This window comes from Pantherophis guttatus, chromosome 18 (assembly GCF_059756535.1).
Source record: "Pantherophis guttatus breed Tessera chromosome 18, ASM5975653v1, whole genome shotgun sequence".
Lineage (NCBI taxonomy): Eukaryota > Metazoa > Chordata > Lepidosauria > Squamata > Colubridae > Pantherophis > Pantherophis guttatus.
In genome coordinates this window covers 7,773,574-7,786,930 of record NC_142080.1, presented here as the reverse complement: position 1 = coordinate 7,786,930, position 13,357 = coordinate 7,773,574, and the positions used below count along the sequence as shown (strand labels likewise).

Sequence of the window (13,357 nt, the reverse complement as noted above, 5' to 3'; positions counted from 1 at the left end):
GTGTTGGCTTGAAGAGAACGGATGTAAACCAAAGGCTGGGGAAGAAAATCCAACGTGTCCGGGAGACAGATGATGATTTACTGTGATTGACGGGTTAGTGTTTGTGCAGGCAGCACTGAGTCTTTTTGGGGGGCACAAGACGCGGCATATTTTGCAAAGGTTGAAGGCCGCACTCTAGTCAGAATTGGCTTGCAATAAATCGTATTAGCTGCATTTCATTTAAATGAGATTACATTTTAGTTGTTTCGTCTCCGGCCATTTTTCAGAGGGTGTCTTGCTACCCATAATCTGGGGGTGCCAGATAAGGCCACTGTCAGCCCTTCAGAAGCACCAAAATGACCATTTTTAGAAGCCGGAGATGAAGTTAGCCAAAACAACTGTACTTGCATGTCTTTGTCTAGTTCTAAAAAGTTGGACTTTTGGCTGCAGTTGCCAACCTCAGCCAACAGAGGGCGGTGCTTTACTTACTCTCCTCTTTTTCTAAATTCAAAGCTGCTCAACAGAACTGTGAGAAGTACTGCCCTCTAGTGGATCAGGTTGGGAATCACAGCTGAAAAGCCAACAAAGGAATACAGGTAATCCTCTACTTACAACAGTTCGTTTAGTGACTGTTCAAAGTTACAATGGCACTGGAACAAGTGACTTAGGAGCATTTTTCAGAGTTATGACCTCTACAGCATCCCCATGATCACGTGATCAAAATTCACACGCTTGGCAACTGGTTCATATTTATGACCCTGGCTGTGTCCCAAAATCATGTGATTTCCCCTTTTGCGACCTACCGACAAGCAAAGTCAATGGGGGAGCCGGATTCACTTAACAACCAGGTTGCTAACTTATCAACTGCAGCGATTTGCTTAACAACTGTGGCAAGAAAGGTTGTAAAATGGGGCAAAACTTACTTAACAAAAATGTGGAGCTCAATTGTGATCGTAAATCGAGGACTCCTTGTACCAGACAAGGAAAGAGAAGATCAATTGATACCTTCTGATGGATGATCCAGTTACTGAGTAGCTTTTAATCAACGGACTTTTGAGTTATTTCTAGTGGAATGAATAATGAGATGTGGTGCAAATGCATTTTTGCTTCCTGATTAATTTAACTGAAGATCAAAATGCCTTTTGGATCTTTTCCCCAGAAAGATTGATAGATTTCAGATTTGTTTCCTTCCTTTTTAAAAAGAACTTTAAAACTGTCTTTAGCTGTTTCTCCAATGATGTGTTACATAAGGTATTGGTGTTTCCAGTATTTTGTGCCTAATTCCATCCAATTCCATTGTTTTTCATTCAGGATCTGGCAATCATCTATTTATAAGCATTTGAAAATAAAATTTATATTCCTGGGGTTTTCTTGGCTAAATACCAATATACGCCAGGAGCAATGAGCCATTTTCAATCAAAGACTATTGAACAAGTAATATCTTACACTGGTGAGTTTGGTAGACCAGATTGTGGATTTAATATGTTTCCTTTTAGAATAGAATAGAATATTCTTTATTGGCCGAGTATGATTAGACACACAAGGAATTTGTCTCCGGTGCATAAGCTCTGTGTACATAGAAACAACAGAGTCATAAATCATAAGGTACAATCATAAATCATAAGATACAAACATCAAAGTGATAAATCATAAGACACCAATAGCAGAAGGTAAAAGGAAAGATGAGAAGGATAATAGTAATACAGCCCTACTACATGGGTAAATATCTTTGCTCTGGAAACTGTCCCTGTGTCTAATTGTTTATGTCTGCCATTAATCTGTTGATTCCATTAAGTGTCCCAACAATTTTTATCTTGCAAAGAAGCTCCACTTATCCACTCTAGACCTTAAGAATCTCTTATTTTGTCTTTCTGTCTTTTTAATGGATAATTAAAAACTCTCTCTTATCGCTCCTCTTGATAAAGTTTATAACCCTTGCACTGTGGCCTGCTTTGCCTGATTCCCCTCCATCACCATTTTGAGACTAGCATACAACCACCTTGCAGTGTAGTCCTCTTCTACCCCTTTCCTGGGGCAGCGTTTAATTCATTTATTTGCCCTATTTAAATACAACGTAGAAGAGTTAATTTAATGACCGTGACCGCTAGTTACATTAGCACCGAAAGAAGTGAACGATGACAGTTTTGCACACTTAACAACCGTTGTAGCAATTCCCGTGGTCATGTGATCAAAAACCAGAGCCTTGGCCACTGACTCATATTTATGACGGTTGCTGTATCCCAGGGTCACGTGATTCCCCTTTTGCCACCTTCTGACAAGCAAAGTCAATGGGGAAACCAGATTCACTTAACAACCAGGTTACTAACATAACAACTGCAGTGATTCACTTAACCGTGTTAACTAGCTTAACAGCTAGTGATTCACTTAACAACTGTTAACTAGTTTAACAGCTGCAGTGATTCACTTAACAACTGTGTTAGTTTAAAGCTAGTGATTCACTTAACAACCATGTTAACAGCTGCAGATTCACTTAACCATGTTAACAGCTGCAGTGATTCACTTAACCGTGTTAAGTAGCTTAACAGCTGCAGTGATTCACTTAACAACTGTTAAACTAGCTTAACAGCTGCAGCGATTCACTTAAGAACCATGTTACAAGCTGAATAGCTGCATTGATTCACTTAACAACTGTTAACTAGCTTAACAACTGCAGTGATTCACTGAGGCAAGAAAGTCCCAAAATGGGGCAAAGCTCACTTAACCATGGATCACTTAGCAAAGAGAAACTTTGGGCTCCATTGTGGTCCTAAGTCGAGGACTACCTGGACTGCCCATCTCCCTCACTGAGGGACTCTTGTTGGGGCAGGGACTACACCTAGAAAGGCTGACTAACAGCCCTGCAAGGTAGTCCACTGCTGCCTGGTAAGGAAAAGACGAAGCTGAGGACCGTTTTTGAGGCCCAGCAGCCTCAAATCGTCCATTCAAAAGGTCCCTCAGGCAATTGGAGTGTCCCCCCCCCCTTGCTTCAGCACCACTTCCAGGCCTCACTTGAGGGACCCCCCCAACCAAGAAAAGGCAGCGCGGGGGCTGTATTTTATTTTTTTTAATTTAAACAATATCACATGGGGAAAGATTTAAGCACAGAAACAGTTCCGGGGGGGTCTCTTTGCTGAGGCGAGGAGATCGCCATCTTCACACTTTCCCCTCAACAAGCGCCAACGGAATTTCTCCCGTTGCCATGGCAACGGGCGCCGACGGGAACCCTCGCGACGTACGTAACCCCGCCCGCGCGCGCCTCGGTTGACGTCATTGCGCGCCGGGGTTGCTAGGAGAAAGCGGGCGTCCATTTAACGCCACGGCCTCCCGGCATGCAAAGCGCCCCAGGTTGACCTCGCTGACTCCAAGATGGCGGCGCCCAGCTAAGGTTTCCTTGAGGGAATCTGAGGTAGGCGGTTAGGCAGGGAAAGGCGCGACGGAGAGGCAGGAGGCGGCGAGAGACGGAGGGCCGAGGCTTAGGAAGGGAGTCCCCGGAGGGGGAAAGGAGGTTGGACCAGGTGGGATTCTTCTCCGGGTTTTTTCCGGATCGAAGAAATGGCTCCTCCGATTCTTCTATTCTATTGGGTTACGGAGTGAAGGTGGGAATTGAACTGGTTGCAGGAGAGAAACGGTGATGATAAAAGGTAACTCTGCAGGTACATACTTTAATTAATTGAATGGGTGAACTACAACTCCCAGAATCCCCGAGTCAGTATGCTTTAAAATAGGTAGACTCCAACTCCCAGAATCCCCAGCCAGCATGCTTTAAGATGGATGGACTTTCACTCCCAGAATCCCCAGCCAGCATGCTTTAAGATGGGTGGACTTTCACTCCCAGAATCCCCAGCCAGCATGCTTTAAGATGGGTAGACTTCAACTCCCAGAATCCCCAGCCAGCATGCTTTAAGATGGCTGGACTTCGACTCCTAGAATTCCCCATACTAGTTGTAATATACCATATACCTACACAAATAATATAATTAAACCACTGGTTAGGTTTGCACAGTTACACAGTTTACACAGTTTACAGTTAGCCTGCTTTGATTTGCACAGTCAAACCCAGTTAATGTATCAAATTTAGCATGCTGTGGGTATACAATCCTCTGGGTATTGAGCTACAAACCACCCAATGTGTTGAATTTGCTAATTGTGCTGAAGTATAAACCCAGCCTGGTGCCTTCCCAGGCGGGTTGGGTGACAATCCTAATTTCAGGCTGGAAATGTTGGATATTGTGATAACGATGTTACTGGAAGAAACTAGGTTGGGGATAGCTGCACTGTTAGATATTGAAAAGTGGCAATATTGCAAATGAGGCTGCATGCATGTATTCTGTGGCTGAAGGGGGGCTTTTTGTTAGAAAGACCAACTCTGTTTTCTTCGGTTGCAGGGCTGCAATTTGGCATCAGTTTATGCTACCTGTGCCGTAAAACTGAAGGTTGCTGAAAAGGAAAAACCTAACATCATCTGCCTGCAAAGCAAGTATTCTAAACCAGGGGTCCCCAACCTTTCGGACCTCAGGGACTAATAAATTCATAATTTTAAATTCCGCGGACCACTAATATGATTTGCCTAATGATTGGCTGGGTGGGCATGGCTAGGTGGTCATGTGACTGGGTAGACATGGCCAACTCAATGTCACTCATGTCAAGGGGCAGCTCGCCAGCCTCTACTCACCCCTCCCACCGACTCCTCTCCTGCCTGCCTGGGCTCCTTAGGGCCCCAACAGGAAGCAGTTGTTGGAGCTAAGCAGCCACCATGAGAAAGAGTTGGCAAAACAGCTGGCTCAGTTCAAATTGGATCTGGCCGAGAAGGAGGCTCAGCAGAAGCACCTCACTGAGGACTAGGAGCATAGGCTTTCCAAGCACAGGGAAGATCTGTGGGAGTGCAAGGCCAGGTACCGGTGCCTGGAAGCTCAGTGGGCTGAGATGGTCAGCCAGTTCCAGGCCACGAGGCAGTCCCACTGGAACAAGGCCCTCTGGCTCTTCGCCACCAGCGGTGCTTCCTCCAGCCTTCGCCCAAAGCCCCACACCAGGAAGCTGAAGTTTCCCTGAGTTGGAATTTCTGCCCCCCTCCGACCGATACAAAAAGACCCCAAAGGGGGAGACTCTCTGCAGCAACACAAACGTTCATTGCACGTACCCACCCCCCGGGCCATAGTTTGAGAACCCCTGATTTAGTGCAATATAAAAACTGCAAATAATTTTTCTACGGACCACCAAAATTTTCTCACAACCACCAGTGGTCCACAGCAGTGATTGCTGTTCTAAACTGTCTCCTGGCTGTGCTTCTAATTCTTTCTCAGCATCCATTTGGATCCCTCTCCCTGTGAAACGGAATTTTTCTCCCTGTGGTCTCCATCTCAAAACAATTCGTATCACATTTGTGTAAGACCAGTGTTTTTCAACCTTGGCAGCTTTAAGAAGAGAGGACTTCCAACTCCCCGAATGTTCAATTCTAGAAGTTGGGCTGGCTGGGGAATTCTGGGAGTTGAAGACTACGCATCTGAACTTGAGGTTCAGAAGCAATTGGTAATAACCGTTCTGAGATTCCAGTCATCTCAGTTCCCTTTCTCAATTAATCTCTTTTTAATCTAGGTCTCTGCAGAACCGAAACCATCATGTCAAAGCTTGCCCAAGCTGGCAAAGCGGCAGTGAAGATAACTAGTGGAGGTGTGATCCGGTCAATCATCAAAGCTGGACAGGCTGTTCCAGGTCCACCTCTAGGACCCGTTCTTGGACAGGTAACCACAGGAGAAAGACAGGGTAGCAAAGTTAGGTTAATTTTGATAAAGATAGCATCTGAGACAGTTCTGTGGGTATGGCTTGGTGGGCGTGGCGTGGCTTGGTGGGCATGGCAGGGGAAGGTTACTGCAAAATCCACATTTCCTCCCGATCAGCTGGGATTCGGGAGGCAGAGAATAGGTGGGGGCGGGACCAGTCAGAGGTGGTATTTCCCGGTTCTCTGAACTACTCAAAATTTCTGCTAGCGGTTCTCCAGAACTGGTCAGAACCTGCTGAAACCCATCTCTGATCTGAGACTAGACAAGGGGTGGGGAACGATGGCTTTTTTATGACTTGTGAATTTCAACTCCCAGAATTCCTGAGTCAGCCATGCTGCTTATGGACTTCAACTCCATGGCGGCTCAGGAATTCTGTGAGTTGAAATCCACAACTCATAAAGGGGCCATCCGATCATTCCTCACCCCTGGACTAGACCAGGATCTGCAACCTTAAACACTCAAAGAGCCATTTGGACCCATTTCCCACAGAAAACACAACACCAGGAGCCACAAAACCCTTCCCGTGGCTCTTTGAGTGTTTAAGGTTGCCGACCCCTGGTGAAGGGTCTTCTGCTTGGGTGGGGTGGGTGGGTTGGACTAGATGACCTATGGCCGAAGAGGTTCTTTAAAAATGCCTTTAAAAGCCTCTGACGATCCCAGCTGAGTTGCCTGATCATCAGAGGCTTTTAAAAGCATTTTTTTTTCTACAACCTCTTTGGCTGAAGAGGTTGTAGAAAAAAATGCTTTTAAAAGCCTCTGACGATCCCAGCTGATCCCTGATTATCAAAGGCTTTTTTTTAACTTTTAAAAGCATTTTTTCAGCCGAAGAGATTGTAGAAAAAAATGCTTTTAAAAATTTTAAAAAAACGCCTCTGATGATTGCGCAACTCAGCTGGGCATTGAGGGGTGGGTGGGCAGGGATTTTTGCGACCGGTTCTCCGAACCACCCGCCGCCATTGCTACCGGATCAGGTGATCCGGTCCGAACCGGCAGCATTTCACCCCTGCCTCAACGACTCTCTAAAAAATGCAAATGACCAGCACTGTCTGCAAGCAGTATAAATCCTTCCAATCCCCACCATTTCCCACCACCGGTTCCAAAAACCACTGGATTAGCACAGAGAGACGATTTCTGGGGAAAACAGTTAGGATCCTGGAATTGAGGTTTTAATTTTGGCTAAATGACAATCTCTCTCTTTTCTCTTTTCCCGTAAAAAGTACGGCATTCCCATTGGACAGTTCTGCAAGGATTTCAACGAGCGGACCAAGGACTTCATACCAGGCATCCCGCTGCCCACCAAAATCCTCATAAAGGTGAAACGAGATCTTCCTTTTCTTAATTTCAATGAGTTTTTCAAGCAGGAGGGACTGGAGTGGAACTTCCAGGATTCCTGAGCAACATCCCGAAACCCCCCACCCATCCCCAGTTCAGAAGCCGGCCTGGAATTACCCCACAGGCCATCTGTTCTTTCAGACATTTTGACACAATACACTTAAATTCCAGGCTCAGGCCTAGCTGCAGCTTCTTTTAAAGCAGCGTTTTCCAGCCTTAGGGTCTTTTAAGATAAGCTGGCTGGGGAATTCTGGGAGTTGGAAGTCGACGTATTTTTAAATTGCCTAGGTTGGGCAATGTCGTTTTAAAGGAGTATAAGACGCACCCAAATTTTCACCCTCTTGGCGGGGGGGGAAAGTGTGTCTTATACTCCAAAAAATACGGTAATTCCAGCGTTCTGTATTTATTTCTCCTGTTTTCTTTTTTTCTTTTTTTTCAACATAGTCTGACAGGTCTTATGAACTTCAGATAAACAAACCAACAACCACCTACTTTTTACTCTCGGCAGCTGGGATAGAAAAGGGAGCTTCATCACCTGGTAAGAAGAATTGAGAAAGAAACAAGAGACGACGGATAGAGACAAAATACTTTTTAATACGGTGACTGTATTAAAAATTAGAAAAAAACTTTTTTTTTGTAGAAAGTACAAATTGGGAAAATAGTATTATACACAGAATAGTGTATATTCTGAATAAACAGAATTTATTATAATTACAATGTGTATATTAAGGTTAGAAGTTGGAAGGCTATGATTATGTATATTTAATTGTATTATTATTATTAGCATTGTGTAAAAAGTATATTGACTCAGACAATACACTGAGAGGAAAATCTAGGCGACTTGGAGGGAGGAGGCTGGGTGAAGAAGGAACAGAACAGGTCTTAGCACTGGGTGTGGCCCAGTTGCCAAGTACAGGTAGTCTTCGACTTACGACCACAATTGAGCCCGAAATGTCTATTGCTAAGGGAGACATTTGTTAAGTGAGTTTTTCCCCATTTTACAACCCTTACTACTACTACTCCCTCCCCCCCCCCTCAGTTCAGTCACCAGGCTACTGGTTGGGACGACTTTGAGCTTGGGAGAGCCATGGTGGCACAGTAGTTAGAATGCAGTTTTGCAGGCTAATTCTGCCGACTGCCAGCAGTTCGAGCCTGACCGGTTCAAGGTAGACTCAGCCTTCTGTCCTTCCGAGGTTGGTTAAATGAGGACCCAGATTGTTGGGGGCAAGAGGCTGACTCTGTAAACTGCTTAGAGAGGGCTGTGAAGCACTGTAAAGTGGTATATAAGTCTAAGTGCTATTGACGGATCTTCCTTCCTTCCTTCCTTCCTTCCTTCCTTCCTTCCTTCCTTCCTTCCTTCCTTCCTTCCTTCCTTCCTTCCTTCCCTCCCTCCCTCCCTCCCTCCCTCCCTCCCTCCCTCCCTCCCTCCCATTAGAATGCAGTATTGCAGGCTAACTCTGCTCATTGCCAGCAGTTCAATCCTGACCAGCTCAAGGTTGACTCAGCCTTCCGTCCTTCCAAGTTTGGTAAAACGAGGACCCAGCTTGTTGGGGATGAGAGGCTGACTCTGTAAACCGCTTAGAGAGCGCTGTAAAGCACTGTGAAGCAGGATATAAGTCTAAGTGCTAGTGCTATTTATAACCATCTCCATCCCCGACAGGACACGAGATAGCCGGGATGGTGACCCTGAAGCAGCTGTACGAGATAGCGTTGGTGAAATCCCAGGACCACTCGATTGTGATCCGCGACTGGCCACTGGAAACCATGATCAAGTGCCTGATGGGAACCGCCCGATCGATCGGCATCAAAGTAGTGAAAGAGTAAGTATCAAGAGGGACAAGGGGGTGGGGGCAGGGGGAAGCTGGAAGGACCTGGTATAGGACCAAGAGAGAAGAGAAAGACATCCTGCTACAGGTAGTCCTCCACTTATGACCTGTTCTGCCCCAGCTATGGACCCCAAAGAACGCAGCACACACAAAGTCCATTCAAACCTTAATTTACTAAATAAACCAGTTTTTTACAACAACGGCTGTTAATTAACTGCATTAACAGCCGCCAAGAATTCAAAGAATAATAACTGAAAGCTTACTGTGGTTGGCAGAATGCCCAGAAGCAATTTGCAGGAAGCTGATAAGATAAGCAAGACAAGACATGAAGGTATGTGAACGAAGTTGTTCCCTGCAAATTGCTTCAGTTGGCATTCCTCCTTAAATAGGCTAAGGGAGTGGCCAATTAGCCCCAAGCCTTACTCTCGAGGAGACCTCCTCCTGAGGAGCCACTCCTGCCTTTTGGCCGCTCTGCACGCTCATGCATCGAGAAGAGGCTCCTCCTCTTCGTCCTCTTCACTTAAGGGAGCTTCTGGAGGTTCTGAAGGCCCTGGCTGAATCCCTGCCTCTGGCACCACATCTTCTCCAGCCTCCTCATTGTCTGATTCGAGTGCTGGCAGCACCACACCAGCCTCCTCGCTGTCTGAATCAGCTACTAGCTGCACAGGCCACGTACGGGCCACAACATAAATGTGAAAAATGGTCATCAGTACACTTTTCCAGTGCCACTAAATGAACCGTTGTAAGTCGAGGACTACCTGTGCCTAGGACCGCTTCCTAGTAACCCTGTTGAGAAAAGGAAAGTGAAAAGCAACATGACAGAGTTCCGAGGTGCGTTCAGGAACTGGCGAAAGGACAGCTGTGGGTGTCAATCATCCAGTTGCCATGCACAGCAAAAGAAAACTTTATTACCAAGAGTAAAACTTTACCGACAAATCCATCCAGGCACAGAAGAAGCGAAGGCAGTTCTGAGATTTTGGCGCGAAACGTAGTATAACGAAACCCGGTTTTCCTTCCCCGGGCCGCCTTCCGTCCACTGCTCACCGATCCAGATTGAGCCTTTTGTTTTGGGAAATGGTCAGCCCCTTTTGAAAGTCTTCAGACTGTCTGACCTTGGGTTTGCGAGATTTTCTCGGGCTGCAGACGGCTCACGTAGATTCCTTTCCTCCCTCCCGCTTCCCATACGTTCCGATCATACCCCTCCCGCTTCCCTCAGCTTCTTTTTCAAGCTGCGAGCAGAAAGAGGTGCTTTCCAAGTCAACCTTAGCTACAGATATAGATTAACACAGTTGGAAGGGACCACGTAGATCATCTAGTCCAACCCCCTGCCCAAGCAGGAGACCTTACACCATTTTTGACAGATGGCAGTCCAGTCTCTTCTTGAAAGCCTCCAGGGATGAAGCTCCCACAACTTCTGAAGGCAACTTCTGTTCCATGGGTGGATTGCTCTCACTATCAGAAAATTTCTCCTTATTTCCAGGTTGAATCTCTCCTTGATCAGTTTCCATCCATTGTTCCTTGTCTGGCCTTCGGGTGCCTTGGAAAATAGCTTGACCCCCTTCCTCCTCTCTGGGGCAGCCCCTCAAATATTGGAAGATGCTCTCCTGTCTCCCCTGGTCCTTCTCTTCCCTAGACTAGTGATACCCCAGTTCCTGCAACCGTTCATTGTATGTTTTATCCTTCAGTCCCCTAATCATCCTGGTTTCTCTTCTCTGCACTTTTTCTAGAGTCTCAAGTTCTTTTTTTATAGTGTGGAGACCAAAGCTGAATGCAATACTCTAGGTGTGGCTTTACTAAGGCTTTATAGAGCGGTATTAGTACCTCCCTTGATCTTGATTGCATCCCTCTGTTAACGCAATTTAGGATTGCATTGGCTTTTTTGGCTGCCGTCACACACTGTTGGCTCGTATTTAATTGACACCTCGACAGCGGGCGTTTGTGTGTGCGACGAGCGGACAGTTTCGAACCTTCGCTCTTCTCTCCTCCGGTTAGGTTAAACCCCGAAGAATATGGAGTCTTTCTGAAGGAGCGCGAAGAGAGGTTGGCAGCCGAGGAGGAAGCCAGAGCAGCTGAACGGGTAGCGAAGAAAAAAGAGTTGGTTGCGGCTGCTGCAACACCCTGAGAGGTAGAGCCCTTGGGAAGGTGATACTCTAAGCATCCCCTTCATTGCATGGGAGCTGAATTTTGCACAAAATCCTGCAGGCTGAAGAAGGAAGAACTCCTCCGTGGCAGGAGACTCGGAGCTGCCAAATCTGGATTGCGCGTGTCATGATCGTCAAGACCCTTTTAAATGAATCACGGCAAAGCAAAATCTTTCCCCACGTCCAACTCACATCGATATGCCTGGGTTGGTCGTTTCAGATTCCTGGCTTCTGCCTTCCTTTTATTCTCTTTTTTTCCCCCTATTTTTATTTTATTCAGAAATAAAACATTAAAATACAAAAACCCATTGGGGGAGAGTAAGAATTTTCCCATGCCGCAAGCCGCTTTTGTGTGAAAGAATTGAGGTTGTTGATGATAATTTTCCCGTTTGTTTGCGTTCAGTCCTGATGCATCTCTCTCTCTCTTCCTTCCCTCCCCAGCAAATATTTTTCTCCCCCTGTGTTCTGCCCCATTTACGGACCCCAAAGAACGCAGCACACACAAAGCTGTACAAACTTTAGTTTACTAATTAAGGACTGCTAATGAGCTTTCTTAGTAGTTGTTCGAACACAAGTACAGTTTAAATCAGTCTTTTCTGAACAAGGGCTGTTAATTTAACTTCATTAACAGCCGATGAGAATCCAAAGAATAATAACACAATTCTGAGGCACAGTATTTCAGGTAAATGTAATCTTACTGTGGTTGGCAGAATGCCCAGAAGCAATTTGCAGGAAAACTGACGAGAGAGAAGCAAGAGCCGATCAGACGTTTCTGGGATCAAGACGCGAAGGAGAGTGAACGAACTTGTTTCCTGCAAATTGCCTCAGTTGTGGTCCTTCCTTAAATAGGCTAGGGGAGTGGCCAAATAGCCCCAAGCCTTACTCTCGAGGAGAACTCCTCCTGAGGAGCCACTCCTGCCTTTTGGCAGCTCTGCGCGCCCGTGCATCGAGAAGAGGCTCCTCCTCTTCTTCCTCTTCACTTAAAGGAGCCTTCTGGAGGTTCTGAAGGCCCTGGCTGAATCTCCGCCTCTGGCACTACATCTTTTCCAGCCTCCTCATTGTCTGACTCGAGTGCCAGCTACACAGGCTGCTGGCACAGCACCACATCAGCCTCCTCGCTGTCGGAATCAGCTACTAGCTGCACAGGCCGCTGACGGGCCACAACACCCTGAAAAATACTTTCGACGTACCTCAAAAAAACAACAACAAAACACTCTTGCAAATCTCTTCTCTACAGGATTAAGACCACATTTTACACTAAGCCGTATCATTCAATGTCCACCAGAGGTCCCACTAAGGACGTTGACCTGATGACAATTTACTGCAGTCATTCAGTTTTGTGTCTTAAAAAAATAAAATATCACAGTGCACCACCTACGATAATACAGCTCTTAAAGTGGCCAAGGTTAGATACCCTTGGCCAGAAGTGGACATCACATAATTTTAACAATCGATTCGCCTGGCGCAGAACCAAAAATGTGAGCGCGCGCGCGCGCAAGCTTGCTTCTCTCGTGCGTGCACCTTTCGCGCTTCCACGCGGCTTCAAACACAGCAATTTCATGCACACGGCTTACAGCACGCCTTCTCGGGCAGCCGCAGTGAATCGACAGGGTGAGGCATGGAAATCAGCTGGGCTGTGTGGGTTGGGCGAGCGAGCCAGAGAGTGAGATATTTAGAATGGGATAGCGCCGGGGCAGATGGGCGGATCCAGCCGGTGTTCGGAACTACCGGCTCGCCCGAACCGGCAGCAGCCCACTTCTGCCCGTGGCATAAAATCAAGCACACTGCTTGAAAATAACCCAGCAGAGGCCAGAACTCATCTAAATCTTTTGATTTATTTAAAATATTTAAATAAATCTTTTGATTTATTCTAATTTGGGGGCGCCTACACGGACTCATCCCTTCCACGCTGAGCTGTGGCGAAGCTGTGATTAAAAAAAAAAAATCCAAGCCACCCAGCAGCTCTTAAAATTGATTGGTGCATTTGGGAATCCCATCAGTGACATCAGAGGCTAGTGGTTGCCGTCTCCTCATTGGTACCTGGGGTTTCCATAGCAACAGATGAAGCTCCTTAGCATCCTTTTGCTACAGCTGGGGTGAGAGTTGACTGGGCCTGGATACACATATGGGAAAGGCAACTTAACTAGTTAAGATTGCGGATACTACATAGTTGGGGGTACAAAGAGGGAATCCCCTGTAGATATTTTGGCCCCCCCCCCGAAATGTCAAATTCCAAGTTCTCTTTTTGGTGGCTGATTTATTCATGATAGAAGAATTTCTCAACCTTGGTAGCTAGAAGAGG

At 46.3% G+C, this 13,357-nt stretch overlaps 1 protein-coding gene across 10 annotated transcripts; it reads left to right on the top strand.

The window, feature by feature from the left end:
- The first annotated feature begins 3,267 nt into the window (after positions 1–3,267).
- On the top strand, positions 3,268–12,430 carry MRPL11 (mitochondrial ribosomal protein L11). Of its 10 annotated transcripts, none has more exons than XM_034424397.3 (8): positions 3,268–3,385; positions 4,365–4,452; positions 5,572–5,717; positions 6,974–7,069; positions 7,533–7,626; positions 8,749–8,908; positions 10,907–11,039; positions 11,497–12,430. In XM_034424397.3, exons 3-7 carry the CDS (start codon positions 5,595–5,597, stop codon positions 11,034–11,036), a joined length of 603 nt encoding a protein of 200 aa, XP_034280288.1. In that variant the 5' UTR covers positions 3,268–3,385; positions 4,365–4,452; positions 5,572–5,594; the 3' UTR covers positions 11,037–11,039; positions 11,497–12,430. The 10 variants fall into 10 exon arrangements, with proteins under 10 accessions (XP_034280288.1, XP_034280287.1, XP_034280283.1 ...); XM_034424396.3 differs by lacking the exon at positions 11,497–12,430 and adding an exon at positions 11,117–11,359; XM_087880949.1 differs by having other exon boundaries at positions 3,286–3,632.
- Positions 12,431–13,357: the final 927 nt, after the last annotated feature.

What these genes read in the sequence shown, in the direction of transcription:
- MRPL11 (XM_034424397.3), top strand. Translation starts at nt 5,595, where the DNA reads ATGTCAAAGCTTGCCCAAGCTGGCAAAGCGGCAGTGAAGATAACTAGT. An exon ending in AAAGGGAGCTTCATCACCTG is followed by an intron (nt 7,627 to 8,748) that starts GTAAGAAGAATT and finishes CATCCCCGACAG; the next exon opens with GACACGAGATAGCCGGGATG. An exon ending in GGCATCAAAGTAGTGAAAGA is followed by an intron (nt 8,909 to 10,906) that starts GTAAGTATCAAG and finishes TCCTCCGGTTAG; the next exon opens with GTTAAACCCCGAAGAATATG.